Genomic DNA, 23,056 nt, shown 5'->3' on the forward strand with positions numbered 1-23,056 from the left:
AGAGTCACGATGAAGGGCAAGGGAGTCAGAGAAACGGTGGCTGGAAAGTAATCTCTCAGTCTGTTTTTAGAAGGGTAAAGGTATTAGAAAACAAGATTCTTAAAGAATTTATAAAAACACTACATGTATTTAAGAAATGAAGAACAGTAGTAAACATCTCAGTTTGCTTTAAGTGAAGTGTTTCAGGCTCAGAGAGCTCCCCCAGCCCATCCCTTAGAGGCACCTCCGGATGCCATCTCACCCCTGTTCCTGTTTCAAGCAGTTGTGTGTAAACACCTGTGTCCAAGCACAGTTCATTCTGTCACGCTCTGCAGAGAGTGAACACCCTGCCCTCTTCCTTCCAGGCCTGAGTCCGGACTGAGTGGGGAAGCCTCTGCCACACACAGCAGGTACTAACTACCACAGTTCCTTTCCTGGAGAGCTTTACATTCTCTGTCTTTAGTAAGAAGTCTCCTTCTTTTCACTGGAACACATAACTGGCTAATCTTTACCTCAGATGAAGAGAAGATAGGCCTCTGCAAACTCTTCCAAAACCAGCCAGGTTTAACAAAAACCAAAGGCAATTGTGTAAGCAGTTTGAAAATAAGCACACTGGACTTTCTCCCTAGTTATCAGTTGGCCAATTCTTGTCACTAGTTTGAGCTGCCTGCTGACCAGTGAGCACAGTGAAGTGGTGGGAATAACATCCAGAGAGTGGGTTGAAGGAGCAGCAGAAGCATTTTGGCTTCATACCCTCTCTGAGCCTGCATTTCCTGAAGTCATCACACCTGCAGCAGAGGGAAAATGGCCGAGTTGAAGGTAAGAGACTCTCTGCCAAGTTTGCTGTGGCTTCTTCAGCCAGAACCTATGGAAGCTTCTGAGAATTCCAGAGTGTCAGAGTCAGAAAGGACTTACCGAGGTCCCGTTCCAAATCCCTGTGTTCAGAGACTTTGCCATGGTGTCCGCAGGCATGGCTGAGGCTTGGGCTGGGGGGTTGAGGGAGAGGCGATAAAGAAAAGAGATGAAGCCTTCATTGTCTATCTCTTGCCTTTGTTCGTTTGAAATATTGTCTTGGGAACCTGTAGACATCGTAAGGGCTCCCCTCCACCATGGCCAGACACATTTCTCACTGTCTGCTTCCCAGCCCAACGCCCTGACATCTTCCCATTGCTGCAGCTTCCTGGACTGCCTCCAGCCAACCAATTATATTTGCTTCATCTATTCAGTTATTTTGAGGATCCACAATCGGCCCTTGGCCAATAGAAGCCGTAGCACTTCGTCTAGGAAATAATTCCTTTTTATTATTTAATGTGCAATTGAAAAGTATGTGTGGGTTATGTGCTATTAATGAATTAACTCATATTGTAATCCTCAAAATAAATCTGGGATATAGGCACTCTTGTTTCTCTTTAACCAATAAGGGAAGGAAAGTTAGGAGAGATTAAGTGGCTTGCCCAAGGTCTCTGCTTATAGGTGATGGAGACCTGGATTAGAACCTGGTTTGTCTGAATCCAGATCCCAGGCTCCAAAAGGAGCCTTAGAGGCATCTAATGAACTGAAGGCCTTAAGTCCAGGTAAAGGGATTTTTTTTTCCCAGTGTCTAAAACCATACCTAGCATCAGGGCTCAACACATGCATGTGGAACTGAATAGACCTGCCCAGAACTTTGACTCAAGCCAGGTGGGCCATACTGCAGATTTCTTTTAAGAGACAGAGTTTAAGCGCTTCCCTAATGCCCTTCAACTGATGCTGAGTTTGAAGAACCAAACATTTCCCTAGTTGATAGGGATCCTGAAAACACTCCACACTGAGGTAAATGAGCTTATCTTCATGCCTGACCAAGAGTTGGAAAGGCTGCAAAGGAATTCTCATTCTTTCATTCAGCAAATATTATGTGTTAGTACTGATGCCACAGATTAATATCAGAAAGGAACTGAGTCTAGACTAGTTAGGGTCAAGAGAAGCTTCTTGAAGGAGGCTGTTCCTGAGCTGAGTCTTAAGGGAAAAGTAGAAATTGGCCAAGTGAAAAGAGGTGGGGGCCAGAGGAAACAGTGAGTGCAAAGGCACGGCACATGCAGACAGCCCAGAATGTTCTGGGAGCCAAGAGAGTTGCAGCTAAATCTGAGCTGCTGTGGGGACAGCCAAGTTGAGATACCCAGGACATGGTGGGATGTATGGATCTGGATCTCAGGGGAGTGGGTAGGGTGGAGAGAATAGATATGGCAGCTCATCATATCAATGGTGGTAGCCGAAGTCTTGCAAGAAGGAGAGTGCATAAAAACTGTTCCCTGATGAAAACCCTATGGGGGAGTTCAGCAGGGGTTGGAAACATCCTTACCATTTATAAATAAATTATATCTAAAACCCTATCCTGCTGAAATTTTTAGCAACTTATTATGCACAGCACCAGCAGACCAATGTAAATTGCATGCTGGTCTTTGTTCTCAATTTCAAAGGCTTTCTTCCCTGCCTGCTGTCTAAGCTCCACAAGCAAAGGTTAGCTCTAGAGATCAGGAATCCAAATACGGAGAGCCAGATTGCATCATTCTAATCAATAAACATTATATAAGTCAAAAAATATACTTCTCAGCTTTTATTTCTTCATTTTAATGGCTATATCAACACAAAGCCTCAAATGAAATCACATTTACATAAAAGCAGCACAACGGAGGGAAGAAAATTCAAAAGATAAAATAATAAAATTAAATTTCAAATAGATCACCCCATGTTCTTATGTTGCTTCACTTCCACAAATCTTGATTTCCTCATTTCTAAAATGAAGAGGTATTTAATATCCAGACTTTGCCCACCCCCACCCTGCCAAATATTTTGATTCACTAGGTCTGGGTCTGTGTTTATCAAATTTCTGGGGGTGATTCTATTAGCCAGAGATAGGACCCATTAATACTGTCATTTTATTCGTTTCCTGTTTCTGCTGTAACAAATGACCACAAATTTAGTGGCTTAAAACAACACATACTTACTCTCTTATAGTTCTCAGTCCCTGACGGAGGCCCCTTCTCCATGTTGGAAATGCACCGCTCCAGCCTCCGCTGCCCTCATGGCACTGCCTTTTCCTCTCCTGTAGTCAGATCTCCATCTCCCTCTCCCTCCCTCTACTAAGGACACTTGTGATTATGTCTAGGGTGCACCCAAATAATCCAGGGTAACTCGTCTCAAGATTCTTACTTCACCCACATCTGCAAAGTCTCTTTGAGTATATAAAGTAACGCACATGTCCCAGGGATTCCGACATAAATATCTTTGAGGGTCCTGATTCAGCCTACCACAATAACCTGCAAGTTGCCAACAACCTCTGTCCTCTGTTCCCAACACCGTTCATTAGAAATATTGGACTCTTTCTACAGGAAGAAGGTAGCTCTAACTGCATCTCCACCCTGACTTCTCTCTCTTTTCCTTTACGCCCAGTGCAAGGCAGTGAGGTGCACCATCTGCTCATCCCATCAGGGTGTTACCCAGAATCAGAGTCGGGAGAGAGAACCTCATAAGCCTACTCTGGCACACAGAGAACATCCTGGGGACCAGATGAGGATTTAAAAAGCGGTATACTAGGCGGCTGTCAGAACACCGATGGCACTGAAGTTACATGGAGCCCTGTGATTTGTCCTTTCATTTAGAAAAGATTCAGATCATTCTCTTGGGAAAAAAGTGAAATCAGGGGCAACTGGGCGGCTCAGTCGGTTAAGCATCTGCTTTCGGCTCAGGTCACGATCCCAGAGTCCTGGGATCGAGCCCCACGATGGGCTCCTTGCTCAGCAGGGAGCCTGCTTCTCCCTCTCCCTCTGCCTGCCACTCTGCATACTTGTGCTCTCTCTATCTCTCTGTCAAATAAATAAATAAAATCTTTTAAAAAAAAGTGAAATCATATTTTTATGTTGGATCCAGTTATTCAGAAACCTGGACTGAAGGAAACATACAAACTCACTTGCTTAATGTTAGATTTTCTTTTCTTCTTGCATAAGGTGTATTTGTACATAGTCACTGAACCAGCTGGAGTTGAACGCTTGGGTTTTCACAGCTGATACAAGCAGAGTCCAGATTCTGCCCTTGGTCTTAGCACCTTGGGAAAGCAGCTGCAGAATACTGCTTCCTCAAAGCAGATGCCTTCAGCAGTAAGGGACATGGCATTTGAAAGCTCTAATAAACTCATCTGTAATTCTCTCCGAGGATTAGGAAAACCGACTGACTGGAGAGTGAGTCAGCATTTTCCACCTCCTCTTCAGCCAATGCACCAAAGCTAAGCTGCAGAAACCGACTCAGAACTCACACCTCTCTCGGAGCTGGGTGGCTCCCTTCCAAACTACCAGCTGTTCTTTCTCCTTTCTTTTCTATTTTTTAAAGCAGTCAGAAGCAAATGCTTCAGAACTACATATACTAAGTGTCTTTTCCCTTGTTCCAAAAATATATATAACCCTGGACTCTGTTCTGAGACTAGCAGTTACGAAGAATGGGGAAGGTTAATAAGTAAACCCACCCATGCCTGGAGAGGATTCGGCGGGATTCCTCAGCACTCAAACCTCCCTGCCTCTCTTGCGGAGAGAAACAATGCGGCAGTTGAACAGAGCAAAGGCGCTGTAATGCTCAGTGGCTTCAGTCACAGATTGGTCTAAAATTCCATTCCACAGAATTGAAGAAAATTTGGGGTCATTACCATTTCTCAGCAGTTCAAATTCAATCCCGCTGACGGTGAGCGTGAGGTCCATTCTGAAAGAAGAAAACTGTATTCAGTTGGAGAGCCTGAATGCAGCACGCTCTGCCATTTCCCAAAGAAATCAGCCCAAACCTTATGTTACTGCTGTTAACCTATCCGTGTATAATATAACTTATTGTTTTTCGGGCTGACAGGTTTTCAAATATACAAAAAAAAATTGTGTCTGGAGGCAAAAGGAATAATTTCACTTCCATGGTTTTCTAGGTCATAACTTTTCACATTTGATATTCCTTCCAAATATAGCAGTTAACAGCCCGATCATTGCTTACACATCCGGGCATATTGCATTTAGCTCATCCTTCTCCATGCTCCTGAGAACTGTGGAGGGCTTACCCTCTACCCACTTACATCCTTCTTATATCTCTTAAAGACATGTGCTCAGATGGTGGCATTTCACTCACTGAACAAGGCTATACTTTCATTATCCTAGGCTAAAATTAAGTAGGTTTATTAGGAACAACTCTGGGAAGAAAATGGCCATTTTTTTATATTTAAGTTAAAGAAAAGTGGATTCTAACCCCACTTTTAGCAGCATACATACACTCAGAATAGGCTCTAGGTGAAAGGCTAAGTCAAACAACAGCTATCTCTTGAGTACCTTCTGGTAAACCAGGCACAGGGCACATTCAGGTAAACAAGACTGCTCTAGTCACAGGTTCCATGGGGCTTATCAACCAGCAGAGAAGCCAGACAGTGAACAAGAACTCATAGATGTGTTAAGTGTCGTAAGAGTAAATTCAGGGGCTCCCATACTTTGCTTTGTTGAGAAAGTCCCTAACTTTTTTCCCACCGGGTATAGAGTAAAAAAGCTGACCATCAAGTAGACGCCATTGTACCATTGTGGACAGACTCTGGTCTGGCACTTCTGCTGAAAGCCTCTCATATCTTCAAACTTCATTTTCATGTATCCACAAAATAGAAACATATACACAAGTCTTCCATAGGTGAACCAGATAATAAAGGTTTGCTGTAGATTGGATCCACATGCCTCTTTATGGCTGCTTGTATCAGAGTATGAAGGGGAATGGAGCTCCATACTCAGGGAGGTTGCCATCCAGGCCCAGCAAGATCCCACAATCTGGAGTTGAGGGGATGCCTGAGTTATCTCCCTTCTCCAGAACTCCCTGGTGGAAAAAAGAATTAAAGAACCTGTTCTTGGAGTGGGATCATTAAGAACAAGCCCATAAATCAACTAAGCACAGCTAAGGGTGGAGAGTCTATGCAATATCCATCAGTCTTCTTGCAATTAATTGGTAGTCTTTAAAATTCACACAGAGCATATTTCCTTTCCTGAATGGCCCATATGCTGAGACAAAGCAAACATATTATATATGGAACATCATACACAAACACATGTCCATATAGAAATTCTTACTTTCATTAGACTATCAATGTTGTGAAATGTTCTTTTAACCTTGTTAATGATAGTCTTTGTGTCTTTGTCACTGGCAGTACATTCCTGGATTTGGGAACGAATGTGCCTCAGAAGACCCTCGCTGCCCGGGTGCCCTGCCAGAAGGACAGGTATGAATGAATAGAATATTAGCTCAGAGAGCTCTGAATTGTAGGAATGAATAAGCAGCCCTCAGGCCAAAATGCCCCTATCCAACATTGTTCCTGGGAATTGTCTAGGAGTTTCACAAATCTTTAAGACAATTAGGTTACAGAAAAATGACAATACAAAGATTAAAGTGGGATGGTATTTACCTATGGGAAAGCACCCAATCTGAAATAGTAAGACTAACTATAGGACTTTCAGGAGGATCCCCTAGGCTCAAGGTTAAGAGGACTTCCTTGTAGTCCCCTTGAACAGCCTAAGATATGACAGTGAAAAGAAAATAACCAGTCCTAAAAATGTATCCACAAAGATATTTATACTAGTGTTGGTTACAACAGCAAAAATATGGCAAACAAAAATTTTTTTCAAAAATTTTGAAGAATATTTTATGGCATGAAAAAATGCTCAGGATATAGTGTTTCCTCTAAAAAAAAAAAAAATCGTGACCATTATAGGACTACACATATCATCCATCACTGTATCCCTGTTTTGAAGGATAAGAATGGAAGGAAATACACCAGTATGTCAACACTGGATTATTTCTGGATGGTGAGATAATGGGTTATATTTTATAAATGTTCTACATTATGCATGTATTGCTTTTCTAATCAGGGGGAAAGTCACCTAAACAGTTGCTGCAAAAAGTATGTATGGGTAGGGGATGGTCATGTGCACTGTCCCAGAGCATCCCCAACCAGGACAGAATTCCTCCACTGAATTGCTTGTTGGGAAGGTTGGGATGGTTTTTGGATTGAAGTGATGTTGTTTATTGCCTCCTTTGTTTTAGAACAATCCTCAAGTCTGCCCTTACAACCTGTATGCTGAGCAGCTCTCAGGATCGGCATTCACTTGTCCACGGAGCACAAATAAAAGAAGGTACTGGATTAGATTAATTCTGACCTGCAGACTGTAGGATTTATGACTAGTACTTAGTGCTGGCTCATACACTGGGCCATAGCCTTCCACAGCTGCCCAAGATTCTGCTTTTCACAGGCTGTGCTCTGGGTGATATCAGGGGATGGGCTTCATCTCCACCTAAGATCAAGTGACTGATAGAAGAAAGTGAGAGAGCGGCTGCACAACGTCCAGAAAACACACATGTCCAGCTCCATTTAAAAATTCTTACTTGTATTCAGAAGGAAATGTTCCCAATAAACTGGCCTTCCCCTAAGGGTTGTCCAGTTGAGTTTTCAATTTTGGTTTACTTGTTTTTTTTTCTAAATAATGATTAACTCAGAATTACAGATGATTCAGTATCTCTTATTTAGAAGATAGAAGTATCATGAAGTATTATGTTCTTGGATATTGGATAACTAAGCTTGGGCAGTTGAAAGGTCATGTATCATGGCCCCTTGTGGTTTGAATTAATAAGGTTTTACTCTTTGGAATTTGCCTTTGCTGGAAACCAAGCACATTCATTAGCACAATGGGTCATGTTCCATGTTTGCTCTAATCCCACAAGCCAGGTCAATGAACTCACTCCCTTGATTGACTCCCATGGGGCAAGTTGAACGCAATAGATGTGTGGTTTGGGGAGACAGTAAGTGCTGTGGCTTAATCGAGTAGTGTCAAATTATAGCAATATCAGGCTAGGGCCTCTGTGAGGAGGGCTGCTTCTGATATTGGAAATCTGGGAGGAGGGCAGTTGGTTTGGTACTGCGTAGTGGGAGGGACTGGGTTTACCTCCACAGACTCCTCCTGAGAAGCAAATGAAATAGCAAGTACAACAGCACAATGGACCACACAAATGACAGGTTGTTCTCTTTGGTGGTTAATTAGGCCCACTCTGGAGTGAGGTCCCCTGAGTTTAAATCCTGCCTCTTTCTCTTTTTAGCTGTGTGACCTCGGGCAAGTCTCTACCCTCTCAGAGCCTTTGGTTCCTCATTTGTAAAAGAGATAATGATAGTACCTATTTCATAGTTGTGGTGAGGATTAAAGGAAAGAATGCCTATAAAGTACTTAGCACATTGCCTGGCACACGGTGAGTGCTCAATGAACATTAATTTTTCCAACCATCATTCCTGTCACCATAGCAGAGTTTCTCCTTCCAGTACCAGGTATGCCTAGGAGGCTGTCAGAGAGCTGAGTGTGAGCTATGGCAACTGCTATGCGACCATGTCCATATCAATAGTGCTTCTCTCTTGATAGCTATGTGCATGGAGAGAAGAGATAGTTTCTCATACTTGCCAAAATCAGGGGTTAATTCTATTGCTATTTAATCACCTCTCTTTGCTATCCCAAACAGTCAAGGTAAGGTAAGCACACTGACAATTCCTGTCCATTCTAATTTATGACAACCTAGCCTCCATGACTATGTTCTTGACTTTATGGCCCATTCGCTAATGGGACACCTTGACTCCAGATTCTGCTGCCTACCCCCATTATTCAGCGATATCTTCAGCCAGCAGGAGCTTAGCTCTGTTCCAGGAGGCTGAAAAGGAGCTGTTGGCATTTCATTAAGAAGTTGGCATGATTCCTTGAATCAGAATTAAATCTCTGACCAGGGCAATGTAGTGCTGCCTGGGGAGTTTTATAAACAGCTAAAAAATAAGGGACACTAGGCATGGCTCACCCATCTGTTTAGAACTCTCCAAAGGTATCCACAATAATTTTGTGAAAATGTTCCAAATCCCAAGTGGAAAGAAAGAACCAGCTCCATCCATAGGTGAGCAAGCCTGGGATTCTTAGAGTGAGTCACTGCTCCTTTAAACCACAGAGTGGAGGGCTCTCACAAAACTATCAGAGATTATACCTGCTAAGTGTTAATTTTTATCAGATTAGTTAGCTGATCCCTTTGGTACTGAGAGGGGGAAAAGCAAGACAGAGAATGTGGAAAATTTGGACCATCATAAAAACCCAGACGATTAGGGATAGACAGACAATCCAACTCATATCTAGGAAGTGAGCACCTACTGTGTGTGAGACATTCTAGATACATAAGCTGAATCTTTGCAACAATCCTAGGAGATAAGGATGAGAAACAGGATCAGGTAATTTTTGTAACTTGCCCAGGATCACACAGTTTCTTCTAAGATACCCATAGGTGCCCTTAACGCCAGACACTACTGGAAGCTGCAGAGGCTTAGTTTATTCATAGCCTGGAGCCCAGGGTCTGAGGTCATATCATTTAGAAGTAGAGGAATCAAATGGACACTGGATAAATCTAGCCCTCTTATCTCCCAAATGGTTCAGTGTGGGGCCAGGCACACTCCACCCCTTAAAGTAGACTGACCTAGGGCTTAAGGGGCCATAGCCTGTTCAAGCAGGTCTGGTCTTCTATTGTCAGAGGTAGTACTCCTTGTCATTCTGTACCCTGCCAGAGTGATGACCTCTAAAAGGACATGGGTCCCACTTAGCGAGTTTCAGAGTCCCTCTCAACTTCCAGACAGTTCTCCTGGTGTCCTTCAGGACTTCTGCATCAGAGTCTTCTTCTCTTCCTGAAGCCTGAGGTCTGGGTTCTGGCAGGCAGATCTTTGTCTCAGGCCTTGACATATGCAGATAATAAAACTTGAAAAGGAAGAAAGGAAGGAAGGAAGGAAGGAAGGAAGGAAGGAAGGAAGGAAGGAAGGAAGGAAGGAAGGGAGGGAGGGAGGGAGGGAGGGGGGAGGGAGGGAGGGAGGGAGGGAGGGAGGGAGGGGGGAGGGAGGGAGGGAGGGAGGGAGGGAGGGAGGGGGGAGGGAGGGAGGGAGGGAGGGAGGGAGGGAGGGAGGGAGGGAGGGAGAAAGGAAGGATGGGAGGGGAAAAAAAGAAAACAAAGTTACAAATGTACTTACTATAAGAATATATGGACCGACTTTACAATGTTGGAGTACAGAGTGTTAATTTCCTAAACCTCTTACAAATTAATCTCAAAAAAATAAATAACCCAGTAGAAAAATGGTAAAGGATTTATACAAGTAATTCATAGCAAAATTACAAAGGACCAACAACCATACAGATCCTCGACCTTACTCATAATAAAGGAAATACAAAATAAAAATGAGATACTATTTTTTACCTATAAGGTCAAAATTATTTTTAATAATACCCCATATTTGTGAAGACATGAGCCATCAGTCACGCTCACTCCTTATTGTTGTGAGAATAAAGTGGTACAATGATTTGGCAATTTTGTTTATATAGGCACTGGTGATATCTGAGAGAATACACAAGAACATTGTTAAGCTCTGATGCTTCTGGTACTTGGCCCTGAAGAAATTGGAAGACAAATTGGAGGACCCATTTACCCTTAGGGACTTTTGAATTACTTAAATTATTGCTACCAATAGCATATATTACTTTTATAATTTTTTTAAAAAATGTATTTCAAAAATAACAAAGTAACTACCCATGTTCTCTCAATCTATGTAAGATTCATTGTCCTCACCTTCCAGAGTAAGAATTAGTATCCGATGACATATACACATTAATGTTTTTCTATGGATTTTCCTGTACAGCTATCCCTCAAGGTACTTTTCCCCTTCCTTTATAGTTGTCACTGGGAATGAAAAGTCTTCATTTTTTGTCAGTATGGGAACCACCAAGAGCCAGAGCCTCAATTTGAAGAGTGATGGATAGAGTGGAAAGGTGGGAAAAGGCCAGGGCCATGGGTAGCGGTGGCTATTAAGAAGTGATGCTGTGTCATTGTTTCTCACATTAAAGCTCACAGATCGTTGTTGACTTGAGCATCTTCCTGATGGTACTTCCTGAGCAGTCTGCATATCCCTCATAACACCACCCTAAGGCTTATGTGTCCTTGTTTTCCCCCAGTTGGCTTTATAGGATTCTACCTTCAGTTTCTCATAAGCCCTTTGAATCCATCGACCAAGGCCATGTCACTCACAGCTGGGATGAAGTTGACCCCGACCCTAACCAGGTAAACTGGTCTTGTGCATTGGAGCACACCATGTATCCAAAGCCTTGACTCTAAATATTTAAGTCAAACCTGAGTCTTTGGGAAATTAGACATTTTTTAAAAAATAAATGCTAAAGTATGTCTGTTATTTTGCTCATCCTGGGGTGGGAGTTTTGGAATTGACTGTTCACGCACACGAGTGAGTGTGTGTGTATTCATATACTCTGCTTTCAGTAATGAGACAGATCCAATACTATAGTGGACAGAGCTCTGTTTTTGTTCCTTACCTTTGAGAACTCCAGTGTATTCCCTTTGTCTCTTAGCTTAGGTACATGCCACGGATAACAGATACAATGCAGGAAGTAAAACAGACCTGGGTCTGCATCCCTGCTCCTCCACTTACCCACTGGGTCTTTGAGCCATGGTGTTTCACCTGTACCCTGGGGTAATCACAACATCTGCCATGCAGTGCTGTTGTGAAGAGTACATGGAAGAACAGGTGTGAACATGCTTCACAGTGTCTGGCACATGGGAGGCAAGACCCAGGACCCTGATACAGCCATGTTGATATACTCACTTAAGGCAACAGTCTAATATCAAGTATAAAATCTTGAATTTTATATTCAGATCAATGTGTTTTTTTGTTTTATATTATTTTTTTTTATTCTGAGGTCCCTATCTGCCAAATTGACAGAAAACAACTTCATTTCAGTCTTCCCTGGGAATCGCTGGCTTTAAACAATGCCAAAGTAGGAGTAGGGGTTGGGCCATGCTGGTTGGTCCTCCCTCACTGGGTAATGTTGAGATGCCCACTGTTCTGCTACCATCGTGCAGAGGCTTGGGCAGGGAATCATCTGTCAGTCCACTTCTGGTTTCGTTGTCCTGGGTATGCCACACAACTCTTCCCTCCTTCTCGGAGTTGCTGGGTGTAAGTTCAAGAGTCTTCTTTGTATTTAAAGTCCACACAGATCCATCAGCCAATTCATCTCTCTCTCTCTCTCTCATTCTCTCCTTCCCACAGCCCAAGGAAATCTGATGCCTCTCCTTCGTTTACCAAGACATTATGTCTATACCTACAACTCCCCTTCCCCTAAATGCTTAGATTTTTTGCAGAACAAAAGCCAGAATAATCATAGTCACTTTTGGTTTCCTGCTCTGCTCCATCTCTTCTAATTACAGAAATCTCAGAGAACGGATTACCTGCTTAAATGCTACTTAACCCCACTCCAGCAGGGACAGAAGGGAGGGCTTCAGAGTGAAAAACAAAATTTGAGTTAACAACTTAAAATGTTAGCCATCTCACAGCCATTTTGAAAACAGGATATATCATCTAAATGACTGCCCCTTAAACTTATGTGAAGTTTAATGCATGAAGCAAACATCCTCCCCATTCACCACTGGGCTATTTTTGCCTCTCAGCACAGGTCAATTCCTGCTCCAGCCCCCAAACCTGCAGGCACCATGCCCTACCAAGACCCAAAACCAGGTCCTGCCCCTTTCCACTTCCTCCAGTCAGAGCTCTTGTGCAGATCACAATTTGCACAACCAACCTGGGGACCCTGTCTTCACCTCATCCTTGAGTCTCACCTGGTTCCCTAAACCAGGCCCATCTGACCACTTTCTCCCCCACCCTTAGGTTAAGAATGCATCTGGCAGACCATCCTCATTTAACCACCTAGTTCCCCACTCAGCTCCTAAAGGGCCATAAATCATTCTAGCCAAAGTCATTGCTCATTCTCTGGGAATCTGCTGGATTCCTCAATGGGTTATATCTCAAATTTGCTAATTTCTCTCTTAGAGTTACAATGGTCGTGCTTGTTTGTTTTTGACCAATAAAGAGACCTGACGGCTTAATAATGAGACTCTATCTTCTATTAGAAAATATAAAGGATGGATGCCTTTACTTTGACAGAATTCCTGGTCAGGCTAAATAAATTAAGCATTTAATAAATACTAATTTTGGAAGGTTGAGAGGGTATTTGAGCCACAAGAATTTTCCCTATTCTTTTCTTCAGGCAGCATAAGGTAATACCCAATTAAATTTCTGATAGTTCTCTCAAGTGGAGCCAAATCTCATATTATACAAAGGAACAGGGTGGTTGTAGAATCATCAAGTAAGACAAAAATTAAGTACAAACAAAATTATCTCTGAAAAATCCCTTGAATCACCCACAAATTATAGGATACATGGTTTTGTGTATGCCACCCTGTATGGTAATTCTTATGTACACTGATTTCGAGAACAACTACACTGAATTGAGCTAGACTAAAAGAAAGATTACAGGGAAAGGCCATACGCAAATGTTTGGGAATTCAAATCATGGGGCCTTTATTTTTCTTTTTAAAGATTTTATTCATTCATTTGACAGAGAGAGAGCACAAGCAGAGTGAACAGCAAACAGAGGGAAAGGGAGAAGCGGGCTCCCTGCTGAGCAAGGAGCCAGATGAGGGGCTTGATGAGGGGCTCAATGAGAGACTTGATCCCACGACCCTGGGATCATGACCTGAGCCAAAGGCAGATGCTTAACCAACTGATCCACCCAGGTACTCCTCATGGGGCCTTTAGGATAGCTATCAAGTAACTAGTGGTCAATAAGGCAGAGTGGGAAATTTCAGTGCCCCTGCCTACTCATATCACCCACACCAATCATCAAAGCCTCTATAAACTTAATACATTTTCATAGATTTGTTTATGGTTGTGTGGCCAACAGTGGAGCCACACTTATTTTTATATAATTTATTTGGGATAGGGGTCAGGTTTTAAGCCTAAACTTTAAGGAAAATATGAGTGTGATATGAGTCTACTGTGAGTGTAATAAGTAACATGCTCATGTTTTTATTACACATTATTACTTCTATGACTATTATTGATACATTTTATTTAACATGAATACACCCCTTTATAGTGATTATTTTGTAGTACAGGTGGCTTATCCAGGGAAGCTAACCTCCCTCTGATAGAATTTTTCTGGTTTGTCTTGTTATAAAAGTAATACATACTTAATAAAAACTCAAATGATGTAGAAATTAACAAAGGAGAAAACGGAAGTCTCTCATCATAGGCGAGAGTCAAGTACGCCATTTTTGCACATTATTTTATTGTTTCATAACTAGTTAACATACATTTTGAGAAGGAAGTTTGAGGCAACTGCATTAAAAAGCCTGAGTTAATGTAGAGGCATCAAAAGAGCTGGACCAACAGTTTCTGCTTGCTTTCTAGTAGATACTAATTATATGTTTGTTTCCTCTCCTTCCCTGTGTTACCCATTCTAGCCTCCCTTTGCACTTCTCCTTGAACTTGTTACATTTCTCCTGTTTTGAATTCCTTCAAACACAGTCTGTATGATGGCCACCAAATGAATTTCTTCTCCATTATTTCCCTTGTTTCCATTTATGACCTTGTGCTCACATGCTTTGAGACAGCTGTGCCCCAGAACTCAATAGTGCCTCTGTGGGCAAAAGCTCCACCAAGGTAGCAGTTTATCATCTTGCTCTGTGACTTACCTCCCTGCCATCCTGCGTCCTTTGCCCTGCTACACAAATCCTGGCTGTTCGTGCTATGTCGATCCTCTTGTCTTTTCATTTACACCTTCTTGACAAGTTAATATCTCTTTCCATTTTTATGCTTCATTAATAACCACACAATCTGCATTCATCACTTCTCCCTTCTCATAACCTCTTCCAAATATGGACACCAGACTCTCATCGAGAAAGTCTCAGAAAATTATATTTAGGTACCCGTCTGACAGTCCTTCTCTGTTGAAGCCTGTGTTGTAGGTGTGTCTTCACCTGTCACAGACCAAAATAAATAATTCATCAGTTTCACCAACTCCCCACATTAGTCATCTCTGGGAATTTGAAGACTTGAAAATTACTTAGTATTTCCTCCAAGAAAGCATCATGGGATATGCTATCATCACTGTCATCTTTGATACCTTCCCAGGAAGATTGAGGACAATGTTCCCAAAACAATTGTCTAAGAATTAATGCAAACTCTTTTTGAGTATATTTAGATTCAGCCTGTGGACATAACAAGTTCAATCCATTAAAATCTCACATAAGAAATATACTGAATTTAGTTCATCATATACCTTCCTCTAACTTCTGGAATCTCAGTATTTAACAAACAAATCTGCATCTAGTTTAACTGTGATTTTGCAGATTTCAATTAACATTCCTGAATCAGCATTCCTCTTTAAAGATCAGAGTCCTTTAAAGTTTATCTTTCTTATTACTACATCCCTAACCTTTTGACCTTTGGAAAGTCAGACTGGAGCCAGTTAAGCCTCAGCTGAGAAATTACCTCTTAGTTCTCAACCAGTATAATTTGGATCAAGTGATAAACACCTCACAGGTAATTAAAGACCAAGCCATAAAATTCCCTTTGCCTCTAGGACATGCAAATTACCAAAAGTGTTTCCAGAAAATACACCCTCCCTGGGTATTTGCTGTCTAATTTGTCAAACTCTTTAGCTCTGCCATCCCTAAAAGCCCCCTCTCTCAAAAAATATCCTGGATTTCCCACTTCTTTAAGCTTTTGACCAAGTCTCTCCTATTCACACAGACTTCTTGAGAAAGATATCTAAACCCATTTTATCACCTCCACTCATCTCTGAACCCTTTACAGTTCAGCCTGCCCAGACTACCCTGTTGAAACTATATCTTCTTTAAACAATAATGCACTCCCCACTATTAATACATGTTTTTATTCAAAACTTACATAAGAGTGTCAATGCCCAATAATCCCATCAATGCAGAGCTAACTACTTCTAATTTTTTAGTTTCTTTCTTTCCAGTCTTTTTTTTTTTTTTGGTACATATATGTAAATAAGATCTGGGGTCCCACGCAGCCAGAAACCAGTCTTCATTTGTTTCTCCTGAGAACATTAAAGAATACCCAATATATAACCTACAAGAACACTTGGTAAACTCCCCTTTCTCTAGTTCTTCTAGACGGTAGCCCTCTCACACCCTAAGTCCTCTCTCCTTTCACCGCTCACTTCCCCAAGCTCCTCAGCCCCGCCTCTGGTTCAGAGCATGCCGCTGCCTCCTCCTCCTCCCCCTCCTCTTTCTGCCCCTGGAGAATGAACTTACAGTGTAGATCCCCATCCCCTTTCTTAAGAGACTCACACATGAAACATGGATCTGCGTGGTGAGGCTGGAGTTCACAAGATTGAGAGGAGTGAGGATGGGCAAATCAGAATTTTCCAAAGAAGCAGAGAAGGGCAGAGGAAAGGCTGTGAATAATCATATATTAATGCTGTTTTAGAAATCAGTTATACAAACAAACAAAAAGTAGAAACAGACCCATAGATACAGAGAACAAACTGATGGTTGCCAGAGGGGATGGGGGGCGGTGTGGAGATGGGCAAAATGGGAACGGGAGGGGGAGGTACAGGCTCCCAGTTATGGAATGAATACGTCACAGGGATAAAAGGCACAGCCTGGGGAATACAGTCCATACTATTATAATAGCATTGTATGGTGACAGATGGTAGCTACACTTGTGGTGGGCATAGCATCATGTATAGACTTGTCAAATCACCAAGTTGTACACCTGAAACTAATGTCACATTGTGTGTCAACTATACTTCAATTTTAAAAAAAATCAGTTATATATAGATTTACTCTAATGAAAGTCGTGCTGTAATACAGTTTTACATTGTGGGTTTTTTTTATTTAAACATCATATTTTGTGCCTTTTCTCATGTCTTTTTAAACTCCTGGAGTATAGGTGATTTTTAATGTGGCTTTGTAATCCAATATATGTTTATAAGGTAAGTCCTCTATTGTTAAATATTTAGAGTGTTTCCATTTTTACTATCATAAATCATCTATGGCTAAATACATACATGTTTCTCCTCAACATCCCAAAGCCTACATCAGTTGATTTCCCTCTCTTCTTCCCATGCAGGCTCCCAAGATAGGCAGTCAAGAGCCCTAATCTACTATCATGTCTTTCAAACCCTCCACTCTCTACCATGTGCCCTACCCACCAACCATACTGGAAATTTTACCATTTCAGGGCAATACCCTAAGTTTTCCTGCATCATTGCTTTATGCTCTTTCACCTACCTGGAATTTTCTTTTTTTCCCCTCACAAATATTCACCCATCCAAATCCCACTCATAATTTAAGACTCATCTTAAATACCACTTTCTTCCTTGAGCCCTATCCATAATTCTCAGGGTATTTGAGAATAGGATCTGTGTCTCCATCATCTTCATATGACCTGCGGTGTTCAGCACATGTCTTCTTCCAAAGAGTAGAGCCACAAGTGTTTGTTGAATTGACTCCCCGATAGCTCAGATCCCATCATCCTATAAACAGACTAGATTGCATGTTCCTAAATGCATTCACTGGTGTTTGCCAAAAGTATTAGAGTGCACGTTGCTCTCTGTTCAGCCCTTTTGGATAGCTTGCTGGCTCTTTTTACAATAAATCTCCATCAACTTGCATTTCACTCCTTGGTAAGATGTTGGCACTTTCTGAAAACCAGATTATTTCATTGTGTATATCTCTTATTTTCCATGTATAAGAATGTTAAATAGGCTCTATGCCAGGACTTATTCCTGAGGTAACATTTCTCTTCCAAATCATTTCTGCTTACCTATTTCCTTGTTTTCCTATCAGAAAATGCCCACACTTCCAAGGTCTTGTAATAGTTTCCCTGAGGGCAGAGACTGTCATGTTTACTGCCAGCACCTGGCATTAAACCTGGCACACAGAGAGGTCCAATAAATCATTTGAATGAATTAATATAAGGGGCTTGAATAAGAATGCTGACGCCAAAGGACCTTAGCAAGGTTCAGGTCCCAGGAGTCAGACTGGGCCAGGGAAACTTAGCACTGGAGGAGTAGTAAATAAGTAATAAGTAGTAAATAAGTAGTAAATACTTAGTAAATAAGTAAATAAGATTGGAAGCCCACGTACAAGACCATTAAAGGGAGGCAAAGCCTGGCTTTAGAAGCTATGCAGATCATGAATAGTTTGGGAAGCAGATGAAGATAGGCTGTATATAAGCGCTCAGGCTGTAGGTTACTGAGAGAGACTGGGAGAATCTTGGTGTCTGTTCTTAGTAGAGAAAACTTCTCTAAACCATCAGTCCTTTCACTTCTAAAATAGAGATGATAATCATAGGCATCTCAGAAGGTTGTCGTGAGTATTAAATGTCATCCAACAAATATATACTGAGTGACTACTATGTTTCATGCTCTATGCTATGTGCTAACTAATGGATGTAATACTCTTAGTGTTTTATATTCAAATGCAAGGCCAAATGTGAATCCAGGTTTCTATTTATGAAAAAATGTCATTCAAATCCCATGAAGAGTTATCTTTTTTGTAGCTTCATGGAAGACTTTTTTAAATTTAAATTTTAGTTAGTTAACATACAGTGCAATATTGGTTTCTGGAGTAGAGTTCAGTGATTCATCACTTACATACAACACCCAGTGCTCATCACAACACATACCCTCTTGAATACCCATCACCCGTCTATCCCATCACCCACCAGCCTCCCTCCATCAACCCTTAGTTTTTTTCTCTATTGGTTAAGAGTCTTTTATGGTTTGTTTCCCTCTCTCTTTTTCTTCCTCCTTCCCATATGTTCATCTCTTTTCTTTTCATGAAAGACTTTTGAAAGTCTGAATAAAGTATAGTCACTTGCATCCTCCTTACCTGTGTTCTCGCCTGTTACCTCAAAGAACTCCAATGGGTCACTCAAAGCCTGATTTCTCTCCACATAAATCATGTTGGCTTTTCTTTTAAATTACTAGATTTGCTGAAGAATTCAGTGAGCCACTGTTTTATTTTATTCATGCCACACACATATACCCACATCTTCCTGAGTTTTAGTACAAACTCAGGGTAGTTTGGGATTACCCTGGGCCTCCCCTAGCCATAGCTACTGCTAATAATTGCTAACATAGTGTGGTCACTCTGTATCTACAAGTTACTTCCAAATTCTTAGTTAGATGGTATCGGCTTCTAATGATATGTCTACCTCTAGTCAGCCGTTATTGTTGAGAGTATCTTACTCATCTTACTTACTGGAGGGAATTTCAGTAAATCAAAGAATCTTCATGTTGAAATGGATCTTCAGGTCATCCAGTCCAACTCTTGATCTTCTGCCTCTGGAAATACTGAGGCCAAATCTCTAATTTCTTTTTCATTCCTGAGCATGCATTTTAAATCTTGATCCTTAAATGTTGCCACTGATCTCTGTTTTTCTCCTTTGGTAACCTTAAAAAAATTTAATTCTAACTTTGGATTCCCTTGAAGATGCTTTTCAAATTATTTCTCACCGCCCCATTTCTGGTAAGTAAAAGTTTATTTTCCAATAGCATTTGTAGGCTACAGCAGCAAAATGTGTGAAGCAATCTTAGAACTGAAAGGAGAAATAGATAAATCCACAATTATAGTTAGAAACTTCAACATCTCTCTCTCAACAGTTGATAGAACCAGACAGAAAATCAGGATATGGAAGAACTGAGGGTTTTTCACATTCATAAAGACTTACATTCTAGAAAAAATCTTTGGATTTTTAGAAACATTTGCCAATTTACTATCGCCTGAAAGTCACTTGACCACAAATAATCTCACAGATTTGCTTTAGTCTTATTCTTTGAGATGTTAGCAATGTTCTTAGTGCCTTACATTTATTCATTCATTCAATCATTCAATAGAATTTTAATATCCTCTATAGTCAAGACATTGCTTTGAGTACTACAGTTGATTTCATTGTTTTTGAAATGTTTATTAAATTCTGTGTGAAGGGTTATTTAGCAATAATATATAGTATGAACTTTAAAAACTCTTTAAAAAGTTATAGAACTAAATCAACTAACAGGCATCCTTTATCACTTTCAAAAGCTCTTCTCTGAAGAGAATTCTGGAATTGTAGTTTCCTCCAGCAGTCCATTGTTACATGTGAGAAAAAATACAATCCAGAGAGAGAAAATGACTTGACTTGCCTGAGGTCACAGAATAAATGGAAACAGAGGCAGTAGCAGGAACCAGATCTCCTTTCTGGCTCAGCCCAATGCACAACCCCCTTGGGCTGGCCTTGGATCAGAGGGTTACTGCTCCACAGCATGCAATTAAGCTGAACATCTGGCTTTAGCAGGAGCCATTTCTCCCCTCCACCTCATGGGTTCTTCCTGTTTATCATCTCCCAAATCTCCCTCCTCACATTCAACAACATATCACACCAAAGCTCCTGACACAAATCTCTTGCCCAAATATCAAAAGCTGGCTTCTTCTTGTGAGTACTGGATTTATCAGAACCAGCTTGGGTTTTTTATTATCCTTCAGAATACACTGAATATAGATCCTGTACAATCTGCTGCTATCAGACCCAGCTGATAAATTACTTCTTTCCCTATACCATCTCCATCATTTGAAGGGTATCATTTTTGCATTAGAGAAGATTCTTCAAGACCACTGCCTCATCTAGTGTGTGGGCCCTGTTGAAGGCATGCTCCCTACATCATCATGTAGGTGCCTGTCCTCTCGACACCCCTGGCTCTCTCCTCATGACTTGAGGGTTGATATGCTACAGAAGACTGAAAAACTGACCAGAAGAAAACAACCAAACCAACCTCTCAGCCCCTCTGGCTTAGTTTTTCCCACTCACAGAAGACAAACCTCTTCTTTGGGGTTTAGGACTTTATTTCTAACCCCAACAGGTATTTCAATTTCAGGAAGATTTATAAAGGTGTTGTCTCACTACAACAAATCAGGAAGTGCTTCTCCTATTACTGGAATTTCTTCTCTTTCTTTCTTTGCTTTCTTTTCTCTCTTCCTTCCTTCCTTCCATTCTTTCTTTCTCTTTTTTCCTTTCTTTCTTTCTCTTTTTTCTTTCTTATTTCTTTCTCTTATCTTCTTTTTTAGAGATTTATTTATTTGAGAGACTGTGTGTGTGTGTGTGCGCGCGCACAAGCTGGGGAGGGACAGAGGGAAAGGGAGAGGCGAAGCAGACTCCCCGCTGAGCACAGAGCCCTACAGGGGCTGGATCTCATGACCCTGAGATCATGACCTGAGGGAAACCAAGAGACAGACACAACTGACTGCGCCATCCAGGTACCCCTTCTCTTTTCTTGCTCTCCTTTTTTTTCTTAGGTTTGTAAATATTTACACTTGTGCTATTTAAACATTCTTGCTATTTAGTAGCTAGCATGTCATTGCCACATCTGGCCAAAGACACCACAATTTAGTTGACTGATTAATTTATTGATTGGTTGATAGGGTGGACTTTTCTGAGTATGATGCTTGGTTCAGTAATATAAGAATCACAGAATCTCTGTCTGGATGTGCTGATTCTTAAACTGTAGCTGCCCCATTAGTAGACCTTTTATAAAATAAAGATTTTATAAAATACAGAACATATTCTGATTTAATTGAGTCTTGAGTCTCAAAGTCCTTCTGGGTGACTCTCATGGGTAACCAGGTTCAGAACCTCTGGATAGGTCTAAAGTTTGCCCAGGCAACTATTTTTTATTTTATTTTATTTATTTGAGAGACAGAATGAGATAGAGAGAGCATGAGAGGGAGGAGGGTCAGAGGGAGAAGCAGACTCCCTGCTGAGCAGGGAGTCCGATGTGGGACTCGATCCCGGGACTCCAGGATCATGACCTGAGCCGAAGGCCGTCGCTTAACCAAGTGAGCCACCTAGGCGCCCTGCCCAGGCAACTACTGATGTGATGCTTAAATCCCTTCCATTGGGAAACTAGAAGGATGACTCTTCTTAGGACCAAGACGCTAGGTAGTCTAGTCTTCCAGACAATCTTCCTGAGTATACAAACTCTGCACACTGCTAATGTAATGTAAAGGGAAGCAGCATGTAGTGATTAGCACTAGACTAGAACTTCCTTTCAAAAAGCTAGAAGTGCTTAGCTGTGGCCCTTCCTGATGTCAGGGGACTATCCTCCTAGGTCAGTGGTTTTCAACCAGGGAAAATTTGTCCCCCAGATGACACGTGATGATGTCTGGAGACATTTTTGGTTATTACAACTTGGGGGAGTGCTACCGGCATCTAGTGAGTAGTGGTCAGGGGATGCTGCTAAACATCCTACAATGCACAGGATAGCCCCACAACAAGGAATTATCCAAAGCAAAATGTCAATAGTGCTGAAGTTAAGAAACCTTTCCCAGATCCTTGCTCTCAGGTTCTCCTTCCTCCCAGGAAATACCATCTTTAATGGAATTAGTCCTAATCCTTTCCCTTTTTTTTTCCCCCTGGGGCTTGAACTCATGACCCTGAGATCAAGACCTGAGCTGAGATCAAGACTCAGACGCTTAACCAACCGAGCCATCCAGGCGCCCCTAAACCTTTTCCTTCTTTCTAAGGCACGATTTCAACAACGTTTTCCAAATCGACATTTTTCTATCCTTTTTAAGTCATCCCAAGATGAGATCATCCTGCTTTGCTTTAAAAAAAATAAAGACCGCCACCTGACTGTGTATGTCAGAGAGGCAGAATAATCCTAGTGCCACCTTTCCCACTTGCTGCTTTCTCTCCCACTCAGCTGTCTCTCCGAAATACGAAATGAGCCAAGCCCCATGACCTAGGGGAGGCCTGCCTCGCCTTCACTGACCGGGCACCACAGCTGGTGGAACTGGCCATGGGGGCACAGGTCATTGTGTGAGATGTCCCGAGGTTTATCTGCTGCCAGGCTGGCTGGAGCAGACCTCCTGCCAGGCTGATTAATAAGTGCTGGGCTGACACACTTCTAGTAGGTCCTAGACCTGCTGATTTTTCTCCCCACTTCCTTAGATCATTTCATTATTAAATTAAAGATTGTTGTGATTTAAACTGAACTGTCAGGCAGCCTGGGGACAAACGTGGGGTTTGGTGAAGAAATGGAACCCAGTACAGCATTTACTAAATCCAACCTCAGTTGGGTGTTCTTTTCTTTCTCTTAAAGAAATAATTCATAACTCCCAAGGCTAG

At 41.7% G+C, this 23,056-nt stretch overlaps 1 protein-coding gene across 1 annotated transcript in view; it reads left to right on the forward strand.

Annotated features, from left to right (window-relative positions):
• The first annotated feature begins 304 nt into the window (after positions 1-304).
• HGD (homogentisate 1,2-dioxygenase) overlaps positions 305-23,056 on the forward strand; it is a 42,338-nt gene continuing 19,586 nt past the window's right edge. Inside the window, exons 1-5 of the mRNA XM_027585758.2 lie at positions 305-389; positions 637-798; positions 6,164-6,235; positions 7,057-7,145; positions 11,019-11,124. Of these exons, the coding sequence (XP_027441559.2) occupies positions 784-798; positions 6,164-6,235; positions 7,057-7,145; positions 11,019-11,124 (282 nt within the window). The 5' untranslated portion in view covers positions 305-389; positions 637-783. The remainder of the gene's footprint in view (positions 390-636; positions 799-6,163; positions 6,236-7,056; positions 7,146-11,018; positions 11,125-23,056) is intronic.

The sequence above is a fragment of the Zalophus californianus genome, chromosome 1 (assembly GCF_009762305.2).
Source record: "Zalophus californianus isolate mZalCal1 chromosome 1, mZalCal1.pri.v2, whole genome shotgun sequence".
Lineage (NCBI taxonomy): Eukaryota > Metazoa > Chordata > Mammalia > Carnivora > Otariidae > Zalophus > Zalophus californianus.